Raw genomic sequence first — 23,765 nt, 5'->3', positions numbered from 1 at the left:
GGCTCATCTGGCTCCGTGCATGCTTCCTGTTTTAACAAGCCAGAGCACAACACTGCCAAACCAATCCCCCCTTCAACTCCTGAAAAGAAAGAAAGAAAAAAGTAGAAGACACATCATCTGTTAGACCAAAAAAAAAAAAAGACTGAACTAAACTGACTCTTCCAACCCAAGGTTAAGGATGTGCTGTCCATCTGTCACACGGCTGGTTTCACATGGCCCAGAAATTTGTGAAAGAATGATGTCAAAAGTGTGACCACAACAACCAGTAGCAGTGGTGAGGAGCGTCTTTGGGCAAACCACTCTTCGGAGTAAGAGTACCAAAATAATCCCTTCTGAAAACACCTGCTCCGCACCTGGGGTAGAGCTATTGTGTCCAGTGATTTCATCTTACCGCCTTCCACACATAAAAGAGACACTGAATCCTTAGGCCCAATCGTACCTCCACAGACTCCTCTTTCCATAGAGCTTTCTAATTGGGCACTTCAAGTTGCCAAGTATGCTCAAAAATGGTATTTCGAATAAACACACAAGCAACTGCTGAGCAGGAATTGGAATCTTTTGCTTCCCTGTAGATGAGGAAATGATGCCCTTATTTTAAGCCATTCATTCTCCAGTGGATGACAACACGAGGCGAGGAACCAAGGATCCTTGTCTATTTAATTCAGCCTACATTTGCAATAATGTGAATGTTTCAGCGTAATTTTAGTGCAAAAAAAAAAGGTAATGCAAAAAAAAAAAGATAAGAAATCTAAAATTAGAAACCACTACTCAAACAGGATATAAATATTAGATATGCATATTTTTACTTCCTCTAAGCAACTGGCTTTGTACTAGATAGTAGAATAACTATTTAGGACCCAACTTTTGTTTAAGACTTGGTTCCTTCTCAGGTTTCCCTTCTCCCACAAAACCCAGTGCTTCAATTCAGAATAAGGGGTCAATACCACATACAAGACTACTGCCACATCACACAACTACATCAAACTGTTACCCTGAATCACGGCGCTGCATGATTCTGTCCCTGCTTCTTTTATTCTTGCAGCAATGGGCACCCAAGCTCTGAGAATGATCCCAGAACCTCCAGGCCTGTGCCCAACATGGACAGAAGCAATGCCAAGTGTCCTGGAAACAGGGGTCCCCAGAAATGCAGGCACTGCCCTCCGATCTGCCAGCCAGGTTCCTTGGCATGAGACTTTTTTTTTAAGATTTATTTTATTTTTATTGGAAAGGCAGATATACAGAGAGGAGAGACAGAGAGGAAGATCTTCCATCCGATGACTCACTCCCCAAGTGAGCGCAACGGCCAATGCTATGCCAGTCCAAAGCCAGGAGCCTCTTCCAGGTCTCCCACGCGGGTGCAGGGTCCCAAAGCTTTGGGCTGTCGTCGACTGCTTTCCCAGGCCACAAGCAGGGAGCTGGATAGGAAGCGGGGCTGCCAGGATTAGAACCGGTGCCCACATGGGATCCCGGGTGTGCAAGGCAAGGACCTTAACCACTGCGCCACCGCGCCGGGCCCGGAATGAGACATTTTTATACTTCCCACACTTGGACCCATTTTCCTCCGGTGACACTATTTCTCCATTCCTAGAAAACAGCCTAACTTGAACATGACCAAACCATTGCATGAATGGCTTTCATCAGATATTCACAAAGACAGGCACCATTAGCTTCAGTCCTAAGCACTGCTATGAAAATCACACTGAGGCTTCTTTCGGGTGCTTAACAAGTGCCAGAAGGTCTACAAACCTTACAAACACGTATATAAAAGTTTGATGTGCACGTCTCAGAAGGAGGTTAGAATCCACAGAGTGGTCCATGGTCTTAAAAAAAAAAAACAACTCAACAAAGTGGGTTCTTAAAAACAACTCAACAAAGTGGGTCCTTAATCATTCTGAGGGGGGAAGAAATCATAAATTAAACAGTATGAATGGAACAGAATGAAAGGAACGAGAATTTCTCTCCTTCAACCTCATATGTTTATATAGAAGCAATGTGATGACAAACTTACATCATCAAGGCTGGAACAGGAAACAAACCATTTGTTTAATAAAAAGTTGGATTCCTGCACCTAATTGGGAAGTATCTGCTGACATTGCCGTTACCTCCTAATGTACAAAGAGATTCTTTATCCTGTGAGTAGAGTCTACAACCCTGGCAAAAACAAGCCCACTCTCGGGCTTCTAAAATAAGCTTTTTCAGATAATTATGTTTTATTACTCCTCATTTTACGGGGATTGTGTTACACAAAACAAATACCAGATGCCTATTTGTTTTATTCATTTCAAGAGAAAAAAAAAAATCCTACAAGTGCCTCTGTGAATAGAACTGCTTTTAATTAAACACTACGCACAATGAACACATAAAAATTAATACTGTTTGAAGCCAGCAGGTAGAAAGTAAACATACTAAATATATCCAAACTTATTACTCAGAAATTGAAATCAGCAAGGGATACTTGAGCCAGCGAGTCGTAGACCCGTTTCGGGGAAATTAAGGTCAATGTTCATGGCTGGCAGTGCGGGCACGCGCCCTTGGGAGGTGGAAGGGAAGAAAAAGCCAGAGTGTTTCAATGGCAAGTGTGTGGCTGGCAGTGCGGGCACGCGCCCCTCGGCGCTACATCTGGTAGGTCTCTGTTGGGAAAAGCTGTTGAGGTGGGATGTCTCAGCATTGTCTCTGTTATGTCTGAAAAAATGAAAAGTGGTTTCTGGTCATCTGTAGACACAGAATAAGACAGTGTGGAAAGAAAGGAAGTTGGGGGAAGAGCTGCAGAAATGAACAGAGAAAGCTGAAATCTGAGTTCCTTCCTGTCCCCGGGAAAATAAATCATCGCTCGTCAACTGTTGGTTCTACCCAAAGAAAAACTCAGCGTGCTGCATCTAAGCCTTCCCATGAGAAAAACACAGGCCCTTCTAGCTGTTTCTTTCTTTCTTCCCTCCCTTAATTTTGTTTTCTGATTTGCTTTTGATCAGATCATAGACCCAGCAGGTGCGAGCTCAAGTCCGAGCGTTCCCGCCACCCACAGGCCAGACCTGGCTGGATCCCAGGGGTCGGCTCCCACCAGGCCCACTGGCCCCACTACAGGGGGCTTCTGTAGCGTGAACCAGCAGACAGGAGAAATAACCCTCTTCTCTCTTTCACTCTTTTTCTCAGCCTCCCTCAGTCTCTCTCTGTTACTCTGCTTTGCAAAAGTAAATAAACCTTTAACATAAATTAAAATGGAAATTGATTGTTTAAGTTTGAAATAACTTTTCTATCATATCCTTTAAAAGAAATTCTAAATAAAACATGTTTATAAACAGGGGTGGAGAACTGGGACGGTAAGCATCCTAATTATCTCCCACTCCAAACCTCTAAAAAAGAAGTCATTTTGCCTTAAAGAAAAAAAAAAAAAAAAAAAAAAAAAGAATGCTCCTTTTTTCGCAAAGTTGCAGCAAATATATAGAAACACTGTGACCAACAGTCAAATGATACAATCTATACTCATTTGCAATCAAAGCACTATTTTCAAAAAAAGAAAGAAAATATCTTTTTCCTGCTACCAATATGGCAATCTTTTTTTTTTTTTAAAGACTTGTTTATTTGAATGTCACAGTTACAGAGACAGAGTAAAAGAGCAAGATCTCCCATCTGCCAGTTCACTTCCCAAAAGGCCTCAACAACCAGGGCTGGGCCAGACTGAAACCAGGAGCCAGGAGCTACTTGGATTCCATGTTGGTACAGATCCCTGTGCAGTAGGGCCATTTTCTGCTGCTTTGCCAGGAGGATTAACAGGGAGCTGGATGGGAAGTGGAATAGCCACTGGGACACAGAATGCCTCCACCACAGGCAGCAGCTTCATCCACTATGCCACAACAAGACTCCCCAAAGCATTCTCTTTAACAGAAGAGCATACAACTGTCAAACTGGAAGGAGGGAGAAAGTTAAATGCACTGACATGGCACACTGCTTAGTACATTTTTAAGCAATCAATAAAAACAACACAAAGAAGTATACGCACAACGGTCCCATCTTCAGAAAGATAAAATATGCTTAGAAAATAAAAAATATGAACTCTTAAAGGGAGCATAGAAAACGCATTAAAGAGCACTTTCACTTTCTGTGACAGCCACGCTCTTAACAACGCTGAGACATCACTTCTGCAATTCAGATTTTTTTTCCCCTCAAAATGTTACAGGATTTTGGTTCATGCTATTACCGCCTGGGTGGCTCCATCTGAAACAAACATAAACTGGAGCTTCAGCGATGTGAATTCTGACAGGCAAGGACATTGTGACTGGAGTGCAGCAGGTGGCCTAACAGCAGAAGGAAGAGCCAGGGGACAGGAAGAGCACCTGCGTGCCAGTGCGTGCGCAGTGCAAGAACAAACTTAAGGGAGAGGCGGGAAGGGGGCTGAGGAGAGTGGAGAGACACGTGACCAGCAGCGAAATGTCTCTGAGGAGCTCTTGATTCTGCTGGAGTCTCTACAAGGAAAACGAGCACACAATCTATCCTTGTTGCCACATACTATTCTCTGGAGTGTCACCCAAAGGCATGCCAGAAGGAATACAAGTGGGGTGACCCACGGAAGCTGAGGCCAACCTGTGAAACACCACGTCTGTAGCAGATAACATCACGGGATTCGATTCCTTCGTGCACTGTGCCTGGCGTTATGTGAAAGGATGACAGCCCAGGAAAGCTGTCTCGTAGTCCAAGTGGCTGACTGAGCACAGCACACCGGTGCCCCATTGAGAAGCAGACGGAAGGGGCAGAGATGAAAGTGGTCCAGGGGGCAGTCTTCCACAGTGGAATTGCTGGAGAATCCCACCATAGTCCTCTCCAGTGACTTTGCAATCAATTAGCCTCCACTCCAAAAGGAAAAAGTCTTGTAGCAATCTATAAACTGCAACTGGTCAAGAGCTGAGGACCATCCTAACAACGCAGTGCAGTGCAACCAGGCTGTAAGGAGTGTTACAGTCATGACCACAAACCTGTGTGTAGCTAACATGGCAAACCTTAAGGAATTTCAAAGCTCCAATTTCACTTCAGTTATCCTGAATCCCAAAGGAATAGGAGGAAAAAATTCCCTTCCAAATTATTTTTTCTACTCAATATTCCATCTGGATTGTTTATTCCAAAGGGATGAGGAAAAAAGGAATTCTAATAATTTAGTCTCAGAAGTCTTTCCATCTGCACTGACAGGTCACCATCTACAACTATTTCTAGAGGTTCCAAAACAAAGCATCCCAGTGCTATGTGCCAGGGAAACAGACTAAACACAAAAAAGTAACAGTTGCCTTCTCCTCCAGCTGAACCCAAGTAGAATATAAAGTGTGAAACATACAAATGATTTGGTGATTATAAAAGCTGTCTGGAGACAAATAGTGGCGGGGAAAGAAACTTCTAGGATTTACTTATCCACCATGAAAAGAGTTGCATATTTTGGCTCCAAAACTTTCTTCCCCTTTTTCCAATCTGGCTACCTTGGTCCCTATTTGAAAGAAACATTTAATGAAGGGATGGAATGAAAACTTCCCAAAAATGCCATATCCTTATCTTCTGTTTGGCTCTGGGAATTTTCAAGGAAGGATTACAGTGGGCTAATTAGACTCTAAGCATCTGACAAGCCAATTACTGCTTTTCAGGGTGGACTCTGAGATACAGAGGAAATTAACCAGTTTGCACCAGAAGGTATAAGTAGACACCTCAAGACATAAAAATATCTAAGTCACCATAATGCAAACTAGAAAAATCAAAGGTCGCCAAAGGATACAGCCCATGGACCACAGCCCCCAGTCCAAATTCCAGAACAAGACTCAGGGGGACATCAAAGCCTGCGTGAGTGAATCCCTAAAATGATGCAGGGCCAGAGAATCAAGGGGGAAGAGAAGCTTCAGAGAGTTTCAGCACACTCTTAGATTACCATCTCACCTGCTCTTTGGACATCCAAGTGCTTAATAGAGGCTTCTGAAGATGAGCCGCTGATAAGCAGGGAATGCCCTGGGCTGAAGGGCAGGCCAAATGGCCTGCTGATTTATGCTCTGTTATCTGAAAAATCACTAGACCATTTTTATACCCCTGAGGGGGACCGAAATGACAGGTTTCAAATGATAGTCCTTATACTATGTCCTAAGGCAGAGCAAACCACCTGCCTGGAGTTCCACCAGCAAGTACTTAGTGCTTTCAGAGACGGGTCCCAAAAAATCCAGTTAATTCATCTCTAATTACATGAGTTCACCAGAGGTAAAATAATGTTTTTCGTTTGTGTTCTTTTTCAGCACACTGCTACCTGAGTCTGCAGATCACTTTACTGGAAGAAAGGATAATTTTTATCTTATGTAGAAGACATAAGAGAACTTTGAACAAGAAAACAAGTATCCCCCACTCCCATACACACAGCACCACCACTACTAGGGGTTTAAAAAAGTGTACTTTTTAAAACAACCCTTTGATTCTCAGCCAAAATCAATATCCAACACCTGCCTTAGAATTGTCCCAGGAAGGAGAAAAAAAATTGGATCCCAAATGCATGCTTCCCATACATATACATTCCTGTAATGATCACTGTGCATAACACACACACCCTGCTTCTTGTCTTACACCAAGCAGGATCAAATCTGGGGAAAGAACAGGAAGGTCTCACTGTGCTTGTACTTAATGACACAGTCACTAAAGTCCCTTTATAAAAGGCTAATGTAAAGAACAGGCCACAGGAGTCTGTGACTGATGACAAGGCAATCCTGTCCTAATGTGCCTTTTAGGAGGATCTGGTAAAGTTCCAAGGGAAACAGTTGACCCAGTGACAGCAAATCTGCTACAGTATAGAACCCAATAGGAATCAGATCACATCTGTGCTTGGTGGTGGCAAAAACAGTATTCTACAAAAAGCTCTTCTACAATTTTGCTCATCACTGTAGCTGTATCTCCTGTGGGCAAGGAGATATTGCAAGTTACAAAATCTAAGTTCTGATGCATCGGAATACTCAGATTTCCACACAATAGGAAAGGAAGTCCTTTCCCACTGCTACTTCGGTTGCTGTGACAAGTGTATCATAAAGGACAGGCAGATCCTGCTGAAACTTAACATGCGGAAGTTATACAGAGGATCCGGGTCCTGCTGCTGCCAACACTGCCTTTTTAAAAAGAGAGGGTGTCAACTGTTAACAGCCATGTACATTGTTCAGCACAGAAAAGTTCTTCATGGTTACCCATTTCTTGATTTGCTAAGCTTTCCTACGTGATGGCATGGCTCACTTGGCTACCTGGATTATTAGAGAACAAAAGAGCTCACCTGCTTCAGCTCACACAGCTTCATCTCTGAATGTCACTGCAGGTGATCTCACCAGCACATCTGCCATGCATTTCGGGGTGTTTTTTCCCCAAGAGGCATGAACAAGACCTACGTAACTATTCAACATCACAAGTAATGGAAATTATAGTCCTTTTGTAGAAGGAGAAAAAAATTTTAAAGACACAAAGTCACATTAACGATCTGTGCTCTTGTGGGAAATGAAAATCTTCTGTATTTTGGCAACAGTTCCAACAGGTGGTTGGAATTCTGGGGTCTTGCCAAACCACCAAGAGCTTCCAAATGACTGGCAAGCTACAGTATCATATTGCACTCTACAGTTACAATGAGCTGTAAACAGAGAGGTCAAATGAAAGAAATGAAACTAAAACAACGAGAATAAATACATGCAAATGTGAAGGCGGAAATGACACAAGTCTAGGTGGCTTAATAGAATCCATGGAGTAAAAACAGTGGTTCTTTCTCAAGCATTTACTATACACCAACAATACAGTAAGCATACTCTATGTATGGCTACACATTTAAGTTTCACAGCAACAATCCTGTGAAGCAGGTATTGTTATTATTCCCATTTTACTACAGGAACACAGCCCAAGTCTCTAACATGACAGAGCCATGACTGCACTTCGAGCTTCTGACACCCAGAACCCCTAGGCCAAACCTCCAAGTAAGTATGCCCCAGCTGGAAGTAAACAGAAGTGAGTTTCAGAATGAGCAAGTCTTTCGAAGAGCACTATGGCCCTACCTACAGATGCCAAAGTCCTCCTAACTACTTCTTAAGACCTCCTCCATCATCTGAGCACTCTTCTCTCCAAATTAAGCTATCTACAAATATCCGGGGTCAGCTGAACACCACAGTCACCTCCCTGAACATACACTATGTAAGCAGACACACGCACATATTTACAGATATAATAGCCCTTATTAGTTCTGAGCACACAGATTCCAATGCAGAAAAACCAGATGAGAAACCAAGGCCCAAAGCCTCAAACTCCAATACTGCCTAGATTATCACTTCCTATTTTGGATTTAAGAGTGCTCCTTTTGGCCCTGGCTGGAATGGCTCAACTAGTTAATCCTACACCCTGGAGCAAGATCCCATATATGCTCGGGTTCATACCCCCCCCCCCGGCTGATCCACTTCCCAACTAGCTCCCTGCTTGTTTCCTGGGAAACCTTTGGGAACCTGCAACTCACATGGGAGACCTGGAAGAAAATCTTGGTTGCTGGCTTCAGACCAGCTCAGCTCCAGCTGGTACAGCCACTTGGGGAGTGAATCAGTGGATGGAAGATCTTTCTGTCTTTGTCTCTCTTTCTCTGTAAATCTGCCTTTCCAATAAAAATAAATCATTCTTTTAAAAAATAATGAAAAAAGAACACATCTTTTAGTTTATTTTTATAGAAGCCTATAATTTATTTTGACACTAATCCTTTCGCATGTAATGTAACTCTACAATCTAAATTCAAAATATACATTTCTATTTTTTGAATCAACAAAGGACTGACTGTCATATACTTTCAAGTTTGATTCAGCCCACTTGCATACTTAAAAATGCAGTTATCATAAGAAGTGTGGCTTACAAGTAATATTTTTTTTACTGCGGTGTGAATTCTCAAGAAGCATGTAGCATACAAGAAATGCTTTTTTCTTTTGTAATGATATGGGAAAAAGCAGTTGGAGGGGGTGTGAGATTGGGGGGGGAATCCCAGACCCTATGGAATTGTATCATAAAATTCAAAATAACAAAAAGAAAGAAAGAAAAGAGAGAGAGAAAAAGAGGGAAAAAGGAGGGAAGGAAGGAAGGAAGGAAGGAGGGAGGGAGGAAAGAGAGAAGAAACTGCCTGTTGATAAAGCAAAAAAATTCAAGATCATATTTCCTGATTGGATTCTCAAACTATTCGAGATATACAGACCTAGAAATAATTGTGGAAAACAGGCTAACCGACCTTTGTTAAAATACAAAATATAACTTACACATAATCAGGTAGCACATACTGGTCATCACGCTTGAACCCACTTTTAAGGTCCAATAACAAGTGAAGCAATTGTAATACATCGCATTCCTCATTTCATCTCTACACCTTCAGCACACTTTGCAACATGCGCTGGAATTCCACAGGTTAGCCCAGACAAGCCAGGGATGTGAAACGTATAAATGAAGGCCTGTGGAAGAAATGATTGTACACTGTCGTTCTGTATCTCCTTATTCCCTTCTTGCTTTCATGAAGTGATAAAATAACAATATGAATTCCTAGGAGCACAACTAACAGTGTTACCGCCAGTTCTGGGGTAATGCTCCACTATCAGGCCACAGAGCTTGAATGGAACATAATTAAAATCCAAAACGTTGTTGTTCCTTGTTGCTGCTGTTTTGTAGTCAGCAGATCTTTTGGGGGAAAAACTGCAATTCAGCACATGAGGGGAAGGGATCCACTAATACTGACTACCAAAATTAAATGATTAAAAGACCACACTGTACTGATTTTTTCCTGTAGCAATAAACTCTTTGGATTCCTACGATGCAGCCCAGCCCCTAAGTTCACTTTGATTTGGCTTCACTGAGACTTACAACCAATACAACAACAACAAAATGTTTAGTGGAAGCAATTTCCCACTTGAAAATACAAACTCTGGGTACATAAGCACATGAACAAATCTTGGAGGGACAGAAGCTCTGTGCTATGAACCAAAGAGACTTTGAACTATGGTCAAGAGTGGTAACATTCCCAGCAGTTAAATAGATGCAATTTTTTTTTTCCAGTTTATGCAATGAAATGCAAATACTAAGAGTCAGGCATAATGCTAGGATTCCAAAGACATGGAGAGCAAGCTCCACGCCATTTTATCCAGGGAGGCCCTTCTTGTCTTCAAACCTGACTGTATTGGAGGCATGGTACCCAGGCTAGTGGTACTGTGAGCTGCTTAGAACTTCAGAAGGTGGCCTACCCAGAGGCCCTCAGGCCACTGTAGTGTATTCTCCACAACATTAAAGCAGTTCCCTGACTAGTTCTCATGACTGTGAGAAAACCATGAACCTGACCCAGTCTCTTCCCTTCCTAGTTTGAGGTGTGATCACTTACTATAATGTAATACGATGCTCCCTCGGGTCCAAAACAAACGACAAACCAACAGGGTCTGGGAAATCTTGGACACTGAACCTCAAAAACGGTAAACTAAATAAACCTCCTTTTCTTCCTAAGCTAGCCTATCTCAGGTATTTTGCTATAGTGCTACTACATGAATACTCCTTATTTAAACCTGTAATTCCCCTCCTTGTTCCGACTCACACTGCACATCCATTCGGTCTGCGCTGGATGGGATAAGACCAGCAGAATGAGCTATAAAACCAATACCAACTGGGCCCGGCGCGGTGGCGCAGTGGTTAAGGTCCTCACCTTGCACGCCCGGGATCCCATATGGGCGCCGGTTCTATCCCGGCAGCCCCGCTTCCCTTCCAGCTCCCCACCTGTGGCCTGGGAAAGCAGTCGAGGACGGCCCAAAGCTTTGGGACCCTGCACCCGCGTGGGAGACCAGAGGAGGCTCCTGGCTTCGGATCGGGCTAGCATTGGCCGTTGCACTCACTTGGGGAATGAGTCATCAGATGGAAGATCTTCCTCTCTGTCTCTCCTCTCTGTATATCCACGTTTCCAATGAAAAAATAATAAAAATAAATCTTTAATAAGAAAAAAAAAACCAATACCAACTTTCATTGGACACTGAGTCCCACTGCCTTACCCACTCCCCATACTGTCCTAGCATCCAGTATATATAGCATCCAGATACTCCCAGCATCCAGTATCCATTAACAGAAGCTGTGATGTGCATGGCACCCCCAAGAGCTAGCCTGGGCATCTTGAGGGCAGGGTGAAGGTGCTCTGCTCAGTGCTGAATCCCCAAGGCCTACACACTCTTGGGGCTCAAAGAAAAACCAGCAGGAATGCCTCCCTCCAGGCCACCACAGTCTACTGAGAGAGAGACAGAAAAGCAGTGAGCAACATAAATGGGAAGCCATAGTGGGTAAGTGTGAAGCGTTCTGTAAGAGCACACACCAGGACAACTTGGCCTACTTTGAGGCATCAAGGAATTAACGCTGGAAGAAATGGAACTAGCTGGCAGCTTTCCAGGCAGTGAGAAGAGGGTGAGTGGAGAGAGGAGGAAAGAGGAAGAATGTGGTTCTGCTGGGGTGAGGGCAAGAGCAGGAGTGTGGAAGAGGGCGGAGGCGGGGAGCGGGGGCAGCAGAGCTGCAGCAGCAAGCCGTGATGACACAGCATAACTAGCAGAAGCCCCCATGGGGGTTGATCATATTTTCTATTAGCTACACGATGGATGGTTTGCAGCCATCTGTCTGGGTGTCAGACCATATTTAGTGAAAACATGACATCCATTCCACACCTCCAAACTTCTGGCCTCAGCACCCCAAGAGGTACAAAAAAAAATCAGAGTAACCTAGTGACATGTACCATTACTTACCAGCTAGGGTGACCCCTGGGCAGCAGGCTGAATGTCCCCTCATCTCCTCCTGTGCCTCTCCCTCCTTCAAACCGCAGACTCCATGCATCACAGGCAGGCCCAGGGTCCCTGTACCCACCTGAGCCAATGGCCCAAGGTACATTGGGCACTAGTCCATCAGAATATCTCCCATTTGTCATAGTGTGAAGAAGAAAGAAAGAAAGGAAAGAGAAAGAAAAGGGAAAGAAAAAAGGAAGGAAGGAAGGAAGGAAGGAAGGAAGGAAGGAAGGAAGGAAGGAAGGAAGGAAGGAAAAAGAGTAGACCTCACAAACAATAAAAAAGGAACTCGCGGTGAATCAGCGAATGAAATCAGAGTTAAAACAAACCACAGAAAGCCAGTACTACCCCAAAGGAGAATCATCTCTTTAGGGTCCTTGGGGAAGGAGAATTCATGTTTCATATTAACTATGTAGGTTAGAAACTATAAAATGCAGAATTTGTTTTTCTGACCTGGGCTGTAGTTCATCAGATATTTACAGAAGCTCTTCTGGGTAACAGGCATGCCTGGCTCTGGGTGGTGAAACTTCCGAGCCCCCCCAGCTCCTGGGCAGTGCACATGGGATATCCTCTTGGCAACTGGGCCTGCTGATCTTAAACAGCAAGCTGCTTTACTTCTGGGCATTCACTGTATTACACCCTGGTCCATGTTTAGGTTGCCAGGTGTCTGTCCCTTCTTCTCGGTTCTGTCAGCAGGAATCCTCTTCTCAGCTATCAATCTACTACTTCTGATCTACCATAGGCTGGGAAACCAGATTACCAAGCAGGTGAGAATACTGTCCCTGAAGTTAAGAAGACTTGTACAGAGAAACCCTTGGCCACAGTATAAATCACCACACAGCTGTGCCAAGCCCGGGCAGTACCAGTGGTAGGAACGCAGGACCAAAAGTCAGGCAGCCTGAGTTCACAGGATCCGGGGTCTGTGCTCCCAGACAAGCCCCTCTGAAGACACTCTGACTCCGTGGGAGTTAAATGGGATCTTCCTTCTAAGTAGACAAATGAATACAGAAGACAGTACCCCCAAAATACTCTCAGCAAATGGGGTTGCTGTTGCCATGACCATCATCAGATGAGCTCAAATAGGTGACAGCCAACAGGAGATGGTTTCCAAGGTGCCTGCCACAATCCACTTCCACTAACCCTGCCTCAGGAAGCAACTCTGACCAGATCAAAAGTGGCTATGTGACATCAGATCAACAAGACATGTACGGAGCCTGGCATGATGGCCTGGGGCTAAAGTCCTCGCCTTGAACATGCCCAGGATTCCATATGGGCACAGGTTCATACCCCAGCAGCTTCACTTTCCACCCAGCTCCCTGCTTGTGGCCTGGGAAAGCAGTTCAGGACGGCCCAAAGCCTTCAGACCCTGCACCCACATAGGAAACCCAGAAGCAGCTATGGCTACGGATTGGCTCAGTTCCAGCTGTTGCAACTGGTTGGGAATGAACCATTGGACGGAAGATCTTTCTTTCTCTCCTTCTCTCTGTATATCTGCCTTTCCAATAAAAATAAATACATCTTAAAAAAAAAAAAGACACGGACCAATATGAATGGCTGTACCAAGCAGAAATGATGATCACTAGAAAAGTCATATGCAGTTACTTCCTCTGGGGCCTCGATGAAAAAAAAATCAGGACCAAGTGGCCAGTGGCTGCCAGACACACACGGGACAGGAGTGCTGGCCAAGGGAGACCTGTTGGCCCAGGGCAGGGACAAGGGATCCCGTCCTAGGTATGGTGTAGGCTCCTGAGAACTTACTGGAGAATTTCAGTTCAATTTCTGTCCCATGTCCTCTCACCATAAGTTCCTGTGCTCAAATGTCACTTCTGTGCAACTGAAGGGCCCTGCCCAACCCTCTCAAATTGGCAAAAGTAACTGCGTGCAAAGTGCCCCTCCAAATGCCAGCCCTGAGTGGCAACAGCAGAGAAGTCCTCTGTCTATGAGGAACCTTGCATTCTGGAAGAGGTCAGCCTGGAAACCAGACGAGCAAGGGGTCAAGCAAGCCCTGGAGACACCGCATTCCACCCACCACCGCCACCAGCCAGAGCTGCCTGCAGGCTCCAGCTTGTCCTCCCTCGATTCACACAAATAATGGCCAGACTTCCTGGACACCGACCACAACTTCTCAGGATAAGGGATCAAGGAAGAAGTGAATAGGATTACTTCGGTGACTTAGTTTAGAAGTGCCAAGTGAAGAAGCTAAGGGAATCCATAAAATGAATCGTTTTTTAGCTAGAAAGTCAGATCCACAAAGAGACAGAAAGAAAAAGGTTCACTCCCCAAGTGAGCACAACAGCTGGAGCTGAGCAGATCCGAAGCCAGGAACCAGGAGCACCCATACAGGATCCCGGTGCATGCAAGGTGAAGTCTTTAGCTACTAAGCAATTGGGTTGGGCCATGTGAGGTGGATTTGTAAAAAAAAAAAAAAAAAAAAAAAAAAAAAAGGTAACAACAGGCTGCAGAGCCCATTAGCATTTACAAGATACGTAACACACACACACACACTCACTCCACCTCCTGGGATCTTGTCTATGAGGCCAGTATTAGGCTCTCCATGTCTAGATGTGGAAACTGGACAGGAGCTAAGTCCAGGAATCTTTGGAGGTCAGTGAGTTATCTGACCAGAAGTCCTAAAACAGCTTCCCAAAGACAGTAAGAATCCCTGCACATCCGTGGTTTTTGCTAAGCGCAGTCACCTGCTGAGAATCTCAGCAGGCATCGGCTTCTGTACCTCCTCCTCCGGACACGCACACTCAGACTCCTTGGATGTTCAGTGGCTCTGGCTAACCGGCTGCCCCAAACGCGAGGACTCCGGAGCCCACACCCAAGAGAAAACAGGAGTAGAAGGCTTGATGAGCCGACAGAATCAGCTGGAAGGAGAAGGCGTGTGGATTTCTGACAGGCTGTGGGTCCAGGGGTGGTGAGGACTGCCAGCTCGTGGAGAGGCAGCAAGGATTTTGGCTGAAGCAAAAACAAAACTTCAAAGGCAACCCAGCCGAGGAGCTTCAAAGACCCCTGGCAAGACCAATTAACACCTACCAATGTTTACCTAAGCCGGCACTTAATGATGGCTACTTCGCAAAATGGGTGTTCAGCCTCACCTTAAAAACAGCCACTGACCCAGTGGGACTTTGGGGTAGAGAAAGGGGTGGAGAATTCGGTAGTTTTTGAGAAAGAGAAAATACTAGGGTGTCCCTCATTACAGAGGTCTTCCTAATAAATTGGGGGGATGAGGGAAGGTGAGAAAAATACAGCTTGAGAAAAGCTTGAGAAAAATACAGCTAAACTACAGGGCAGTTGTGGGGGGGGGGGAATCAGCCACTAAAACTCCTACCTTCAAAGAGGACTGAGTAGGGCAGGAAAATGCTCTGATACTGCCAAAGGAAACATAAAAGTCAAAACTTCCAAAACCTTGGGTTTTATTTATTTATTTATTTTTTTAAACAAAATCAACTACAGAGAAATGTGTCTTACTCTCAGCAAGGGGACCCAGCTCCCAGGGCACATCCATCTGGCAAGGACCTCATAATCATTTATTGATTTCATAATAATTAACAAATCTACAATCTACCACGAAATACAGAAATAAAATGATACAAACTTGGGAAGAAGAGGGCTCGAAGTTTAACAGTCACGGAAATCTAATTTCATTTCATTAAATCATGTGCTTTTCCCGATTTCCCATCAAGTTTACAATTCTGTACCACCTGTTTTTCCTCTGAAGGACCTGAGGTCCTGGAAGCAGCAATGAAGGTTCTAGAAACGGAATCTCCCAGTGGCTCCTGCCTTTCTAGTCTATTGGATCACACCTCTTCCTGGGCAAATCACCTCTGCCCTCTCTCACAGGCACTTTTATGATTACAGGCATAATCATGAGGAGCGTTGTCAGAGAGGACAAAGGTGACTCCAAGGGAGGGCCAAGGGGTTTCCTCAGTTTACCCACAAACATTCTAGAATGCAAAGTAGAATCTGCACAAAGACAGAATAGTTCCAGGATGGAAAAGTTCAAGGGGCTTAACGTCAGACTCAGAGGTCATGTGTACCCCATCTCTGAACCATATTTTTTTCCTGGAGAAACATGTTTGTAGAGGAAAGGAACAGGAAAAATAAAAGATCTGATACACAAATACCTGACTGATCCTGCTAAAACTAACACAGGCTCGGGCCAGCAAGGTGGCATAGCCATCTAGGCCTCTGCCTGTGGCACGGACATCCAATGCTGCTCTACCTCCCTTCCTTACGGTAAAGAAAACAGTGGAGAGTGGCACAAGCAGTTGGACCCACATGGGAGACCTGGAAGAAACTCCTAGCTTCTGGCTTCAGATCAACTCAGCTCCGGCCAAGGAGACCATTTAGGGAACAAATCAGCAAATGGAAAATCTTTATTTCTCCTTCTCTCTTTAGCTCTGCCTTTCTGACAAAAATTAATCTCAAAACTAATAATAATAATAATTGACATGGAAATAAGTCAAACTTTTGCATCCTAATTTAAGAAAGACAGGTACTTCATGCCTTCTGAGCAACAATGCAGCAATCACCCCAAGTGTGTGGCATCTCCCTTTGTGCAAGGATGGTCTCTCCCTGGCGGGGTCTGATGAAGCCTTAGCAGCGGGCACATCCTGGTCTCGGTCAGGGATTCCAACGGAGACTGGAGTCAGTGGAGATGCACAGACACTACAACCTTTCTCAAGGGATTCCTTGGAATGGGACTCTCCAGGAAGTAGGTTCAGATGCAGGTGAGGAAGCCAGGTACAGGGAATACCTCACACTCGGGGTCAGAGATGCCCTTGCCAACTTCATAATTGTGCAGAGGGTTGGGCCCACATTTTATTCTTAAACGATGCATGTACGGCTCTTTTAAGAAATGCTTTTGTGATGTGGGGAAAAAGCACCAACGTTTTCCATGGAAAAGCTGAGAATCTCAATGACCACCTCTCATTGTGGAAGAGGAAAATATTCACCCAAAGGCTCACAGCTGGAGCATAAAACTTGGTCAAGGTCTCAGTTAGTACAGTCTGGACTGGAGAGGGAGAGGGGAGAACAAAAAGTCAGTTCACGTTATTACTGTTTGTCTTCTGTACATTTTCTTCTTGGCTATAAAAGCATCAGAATCCAACTGACTGCTGAATTCACAAACTGTTCCTAAAGCCCCACAGGGCTACACCGAAAGTTCCAGAACCTCCTACTTAAACAGCTCCAGGGATCTATCCAGCATAGCTAGGAAGCAAGAAAATGTAAACATCAGAGCAAGAGCTCCTGAATCCACTGAAGATGTCCTTGGCCAGGAGTATATATCAGTCCCCAAACCAGAGGACAAATTGGGTATGTGCTACTGGTGGTGGTGTATTCACAAACTTCACCCAAGGTTCCATCAGGTTCCCAAGGGATTTTATCAGAAATCTCAGAACAAACAACCCGCAGTGATCTCCCAAAGGCTAGGGTGTTCTCCAAAGTGCCTCTGACCGAGAAACTTTAGAATGAAGGTCAAGGAGGTCTGTATCATGGGCCACCTGTCACTCAACAGCTCTGTGACCTTCACCAGAAACAGGTTGTCCTGTAGTTTTAACACCTATCCAGCCAGGGTGCTGGAAGTCCAATGACCACTTACTTTCACAACTCTCCCAGACAGCCGACTGTGAGGTGCAGTGGCCGCAGGCACAGGGAAAGGAGCTGTCATACAGACCCACGCAGTGTCCCCAGCAAAGCTGCTTCACACCCGCAGCGCACCTTCCCTGGAGGGCTCCAAGATGGAAAGCACCTCCCACCGGCCCTCTGGCTTACTCAAAGAGTCAAATTTCCTTGGAAGGGATCTGAACAGCAAAGTTCACGTTAAAAGTGTAGTAATTCTGTAAGATGTTAGACACTCAAAAGTTGTACAATAGGGAGAATTTTTCTAAAGCCTCATTACAAATCATCTAATCAATGCAGTGACTTCTTTTAGCTGTTCTCACCTACATTTGTTAAAACACGCTACTGATGAAAATTAATTATGGGTGTTTTTAAAATGAATGTTTTAACATAATCCTGAAAGTCAAAAAGTACAAGAGGAATTTATTTCTTATTACAAGAGAAAAACATTTTTGTTCACTCTGGGTAGCTCTCCTATACCTCTGTGGGTAATAATATCCAGGTGTGATGGAAGTGCTTGGCCATTCACAATCAGCTTTCATCACCATATAATGTCATATGGCATTAAAGACACCTATGCTCTTAGTTGATACAACTGTAAATATCCTGTGGCGGCCATGGTATCACACATTTTCAATGTAATTATCAGTTCCCATAAATCCAAAGCAAACTTAAGTGTGGTTTCCTGGAAGAGCAAATTAAATTGCAGCCTTTTCATGGGCATTTCTAATGAAGAAGAGAAGTAGATGAAAATTGCTTGTGTTTTTACAAGCCATCATCCAACGGATACTTGGAGCACCTCCGAACTATACAAGGACATTCCACCAAACATGAACCTACAGTTCAGGGCGATGAATCCAAAGTCACGGAATCACTCAGTACGAGAAGAAAACTTACACAGAACATTCTGCAGACCTAACCCCAGTGTCACCCCTTCGCAGGCTCTGGAGACACCTGCATTAACTTGGAGAAGTTCTGCATGTCACAGTTCTAAGAACAACTTCTAGAAAGCACCAGTAGTAGCAGCCCAGTCATAGCGCTTAACCCAAAGCACAGTACACAGTACACATTGCTTGCTCCGCTAGAATGTAGTGTCGACACTTCAGTTCTTGCTTCACTTCATTGCTCCCACACTTGATAGCAAAAGGCAATAATGCTGGCAAGCACCAATTCTCTAAGGTGAGGAAGTCTGACACCTGTCTCAAGAATAACTCATTGAAACTCCAGATGCACCAGGCTTAGCCAACGCACCCAACAAGGTACCCTGTCTCACTGATCAACAGTGGGGCTGAAATGAAGGCAAAAGAAAAAGAGCAACCGCAGCCTGAGAGGACCAAACTCGTGTTTCCTTGCTCAACTCCGCTTCTCTGATGAGGCCAGATTCAAGGTCCTGACCCCCGGAGGTCGTTAAACAGAAATCAAAACATCGGTATGGTATCAGATCTCTTTGCCTAATCACAAAGGAGTCAGAAATTAGTTCAATTTGCTGCAACTGAAGTTTCAAGGCAATCAACCCCCTCATTTCTTCGTGGTTGATCTCTTAAAAAAAAAAATTCCCTTCAGCCAAAAAGTGATATATTTACTTCGGGAATGAGAATATAGAAGATATAATTGTTGGATTGGACTGAGACTGTAGCCCCCAAACTAGCAGATAACACAGATTTCCTAAAGTGCAACCTCACGGGCAGCTCTCTGGGAAGGAACGAACCTGCCACAAAATTTGGGAAAGGAGCTCTGGAAGACACTGAAAGACTTGGCTTCCTCTGCGGTTCCCCCAGCAGAAATCAGACAAAGGAATTCCTGAAAGGCTGTAGGCATTTCTTTCTTGCAAGTCCCCCTCCCCCAAACTCCCACTCTCGCCAGGAACAGGTCAAAGTAAAGGCTGCAACACAAAGCAATTCATCCCTACCCGTAGCTTAAGTTTCTTTTGTTAGAAAAATTCATTACCACCGTGCCCCACATTCATGTAGCACTGAGAGTAAAAGTCAAGCATGAATTCACAATAGATTCTCGCCTCGGGATTTTCTTACACTTGAAAAGCACAAGGTGTTAGGGGCTGGGGACAGAATCCATGCGTTTGAGATCTTCTCCTTCCCTCTCTATAACCAAGTAGGGGGAAGACTTTAATTTCCCTGCCAACCACGCCTACAAGAGGCCAGGGTGTCTGAGGAAACCCACAGACAACAATCAAACCTTTCTCTTCAGGGCCGCTTTCCCACCGTAGCCCCTTCCTGTTCCCATCAGGTTTGCAAAGAATTTCCCCTATTCTGCATTTCATGAATCAATTGCAAAATCTGCCAGCCTTGGCCGGTTCCTCTTACACTCAGCTGAGAGGGTCCCTTGCCTTCCCTGGGTAGCACAAGGCTGCTCTGGTTTTTAACTGGCGTAACGTGGAAGAGCACTGTAGGAACCCGCTAACTCTTTCAGGGCCAGACATAAGCGTGAGCCTGAGCTAGCCAGTCACATCTACCAGGAAACTGACCCGCCACGCTCAGCTTAAAGCTGATTTGTAGAGTCTGGCTTTGACCCCAAATTCAGCGTGTCAGTTACTGTCACTGGGAAGGAAGAGGAAGACTGAAAAGGTACAAAGTAACCAACTCGGTTACTTAGCAACTAGACAAAACTTGCCTCACTCCAGAGGGTAGGAGGCAGCTCACACCCATTCACAGAGTAGCAGTCTACGATTTATATGCAAATACTTAAGAGACAAAGGAGAAAGGCAAACCTAAATTAGCAGCCCGAGTTTACAGCGGTGGGACTGAGCCCTGGTTGGAACAAAACAGTTTCTCCCAGGAAACAACTAGGATATATAGACAGGAATGAATGAATGAATGAATGAATGCAAGAAAGAAGAAATGGTCTAAGACCACAGGCCCCAACAGGCTCACGGTTTCCTTTCATAAAAGTCAATGCCATGGGGGAGGGAGGAGATCAGCGGAAAGTTGTGGAGCTGAAATTATACCACCTTCCCACCGCTCACAGGCATTCCAGGCTGCCAGAAAGATGAAAATCTGAGGCTGAGAAGACTCCAGGGGAAGCAGGTCCACCTGCTCCTGAAAGCAACACACACCAAACACCTGTCTTGGCACAGAGTTTTGGGACTGGGGCTAGCTGAGGGCCTGGACACCTCCACAAACCCCGTTCCACAGCCACGGGGGACGCAGACCAAGGGCGCTTTCCCAACTTGAAGCAGCAGTCCGAGACCCTGCACTGTGGAAGCACAGAGCTTGAAGGTCCTACACACCGGGGGGAACTGTCACCTACTTGGCTCAGGAACTCACTCCAGGCTTTGCAGCTTTGCCAGACAAGAGCTGAGGCTTGAAACTCCCAGAGCCGAGCTCCAAGCTGCAGGAGTGTGCGTGCACACACAGAGAAATACACAACACCTGAGCGCGCGTACACACACACACACCCACAGATACACAACACCTGAACCGCACTGCTCAGTCCCTTGGTTCCCCATTCTCCACCCACCAACTTCACACCTGGCCCAGCCCGGGTCAGGGGGCCATGGCGGAGACCCGCCAGCCGGAGAGCACTTACTTCTCGTACTCGGTGTTGTCTCTGTCACAGCGAGAATCCTTGTGCTTTTGCCAGTCTTTGCCATGCTTGCAGGTGGTAAGGAGCAAGACGTCCTCCCCGTTGTGGACGTGATATAAGGCATTCCTGGTGTCGGAACCTATCCCTGTGAGGTACCTCTTCCCCTTAAAGACCAACATGTACTTCCTGAGAGGAGGGATGGCATTAAACCTCAAAGACCCCCTCTCCCCTCCTGTCCTGGGGTGATCCTTAGAAAAGAGGGGAATGGACACATCAAACTGGGGTCGGAAGTTCTCCGTACTGATACTGGCTTTGGCCAGCATGGCCTGGCCGATGTCGAACCCCACGTCCTCGGTGTAGTCAGGCCAAGTGCCGGAATATAAATTAAAAATTAAATGATTCCTACCATTGTTCCACAAGTGGAGACTCTGCACTTTGGACCTCAGGTTGTGCACATACTGAGGTGACAGCTGGTCTCTGTCTAAAGTATCCAGACTCAGGACAAAGAGGCACGCCTGGCTGGGGTCCGAGGTGTAGAACCTGGAGCCCTCGATGGCCGCTAGAATGTTTTGGTAACTTTCGGCGATTTTCTCTCCCTTCTGCTGCGGGTAAACGTAGACTTTGAAGCCGTTTTTCTTGCAAAGGGTGAAGTCGAAGCAGGACTCCATGCGGCACTTCTTGCCTTTGTAGATGCTCGAGTTGGCGTCTCGCTTCTGCCGGGGGGAAAGGTGCACGCTGGAGTCCTCGTTTTCCAACTGCTCCCAAGGAACGAAGGGGCGCAGGGCGTCCGGGAAGCGGGGCCAGAAATGCTCCGGACTGGCTTGGTGCAAGCCATTCCGACCGCTATGCTCCTCTCTCCGGCTGTGGCTCCGGGATGCCCTAAAATGCAAGCCTCCGAAATAGAACAAAAGGGCGAGACAAGAGCCGGCTGAGAGCAGGATGAAATAGCGTTTTTTGGCCTGCATGTGTCCTGCCTGGGTCAAGAGGATTGTAAATAAACACAAGAATCACCCAAGTTTTCCAATCAACACTTTCAGCTCCAGTCCGCCATCTTCCCGCCTGTAAAGACTTCAAACTCTCCGCTCCCACCTTCTCTGTGTGCCTTTCCCCAAGCCGTGGACTGATCCAGCGCATGTGGGCGATTTCTTTAACTTTCTCCCCTTCGGTCTTTCATCTTCGGCTTGTACAATGCACGGGAGACACGGCGGGGCTGAATTGCACCCAGGGCGGGCGAGCAGCGGACTGTAATTCTCGTGCATGCAACAAGACGGAGGAAAGAAGAAAAAAAAAAAAGAAGAAGAAAAGAAAAGAAAGAAGGTGAGGGGGAGGAAAACGCTCTCCCGATGCCCAATCAATGGCCAGGCAGAGCGGTCGCCTCTGCTCTCGCTCTCGCCGGCGTGGAACACGAGCCCCGGGAAAGCAACTTCAACTCATCCACGCTCCGGTGCACAGCACTCCGCTCCCAACAAGTCGGCCACTCCGGAGGCTCCCGGGCCGGCTAGTGCATCCTGTAGCTGGGGCGCCGTAACCTCACAAATCCCTGCATCTCGCTTTCTTTGCCTCCTGCAGCAGCTCCGAGACTCCGCCGGTGTTTACTCTGCGCTCGCGGGGCCGGCCCCGGGACTCGCGGCGGCCCGGCGGGCGAGCGGGCGGGCGGGCGGCGGGGCTGGGCGGGCGGCGGCGGCGGCGCGTCCTCCCCGCGGGCAGAGCCGGCCCCGAGCGGCGCTTCGCAGGCCACCGCGCGATGCCGCCGGCCGCCGCGTTCGGTCGCCGAGTGTTACCCGGTTCTGAATGTTACACTTACACATTCCATTCCCGACACGACAGCGCTGACCTCATCCATCCACGCAGCCCGCGCTGCCATTGGCCGAGCGTCACGTCCGGGCGGGGCGGTGCTTCCGCTGCGCCCATTCATAACCCCCCGGCCGCGGCCGAGGCGCCGGCGCTGGGGGACGCGGGGGACGCGGGGACGCGGGGCGAGGCTCGCGGGGCTCGGGGCGCCCCGGGGCCGTGGAAGGGCGCGCGGGCGACGGGCGGAGCGCGAGGGGGGCCCCGGCGAGCCTGGGGCGCGCGGCCCGCAGCCGGGAAGGAGCGCCACCCGATGGCTCCCGCCGAGAGGTGGCCGGGCCCCGCGCCGCGCACCTCGGCCGCCTCCCGGGAACGCCTCCCTGAGCCTGGGCCCCCGGAGGAGCTGCCTAGCTGCCGGTTCCTGGAGACCCGTGCTTGGGAAGGGGGCCGCGCGGGATTGCCCGAGAACGGGAAGACTTGAGAGAAAGCCATGGTCGATCGGAGGGACGCCTCTCCACCTGCCGCCCTCGGAGGCCCAGTCTCTATTTCTTACAAAGCATTTAAACTGCATCCCCTGTATTCTCTACGTGCCCTTTTTCCCACTCCCCTTCTTCAAGGAGAAATGATCTTAAGGAAAATACTCATTCTAGGAGTAAGGAAGACATGATTGAAAGCTGCTCCCTGTGTACCAACTGTAGGGGTCACCTGTCTGTCATTCCTTCAACAACCCCTTTCTGCTCCCCAGAGAGGCCACGCTGAGATCCTGTCACAGCTCAAAGACATTTTCTAATGGCTGAGGAGACGCAGGTTAATTTGTCCTAGTCCTCAACGCGGTGTTAATTTCCTCCTGGTGCTGCTGGATGGCATCATTTGCACAGATGTCTCTTTGGGATGAGTGAGTGGTAGCACTGCCAACCCTCCCAGCTGTGGAGGCAAACTTGAAGCATGGAATGATATGAATTCCAGTCAGAGAGGGTGGGCTGGTCCTTCAGGCCACTGTGTCCACCCCACCCCCAA

At 46.8% G+C, this 23,765-nt stretch overlaps 1 protein-coding gene across 1 annotated transcript in view; it reads right to left on the bottom strand.

Moving 5' to 3' along the window:
* The window catches only part of EXT1 (exostosin glycosyltransferase 1), a 264,508-nt gene extending 241,949 nt beyond the window's left edge, over positions 1-22,559 (bottom strand). The window contains exon 1 of the mRNA XM_040979383.1: positions 20,964-22,559. Within this exon, the coding sequence (XP_040835317.1) occupies positions 20,964-21,925 (962 nt within the window). The 5' untranslated portion in view covers positions 21,926-22,559. The remainder of the gene's footprint in view (positions 1-20,963) is intronic.
* Between the last annotated feature and the right edge of the window lie 1,206 nt (positions 22,560-23,765).

This window comes from Ochotona curzoniae, unplaced genomic scaffold, assembly GCF_017591425.1.
Source record: "Ochotona curzoniae isolate NIBS_2020 unplaced genomic scaffold, NIBS_Ocur_1.0 contig_3190, whole genome shotgun sequence".
Classification (NCBI taxonomy): Eukaryota; Metazoa; Chordata; class Mammalia; order Lagomorpha; family Ochotonidae; genus Ochotona; species Ochotona curzoniae.
This window is presented reverse-complemented; position numbering and strand designations above follow the sequence as displayed.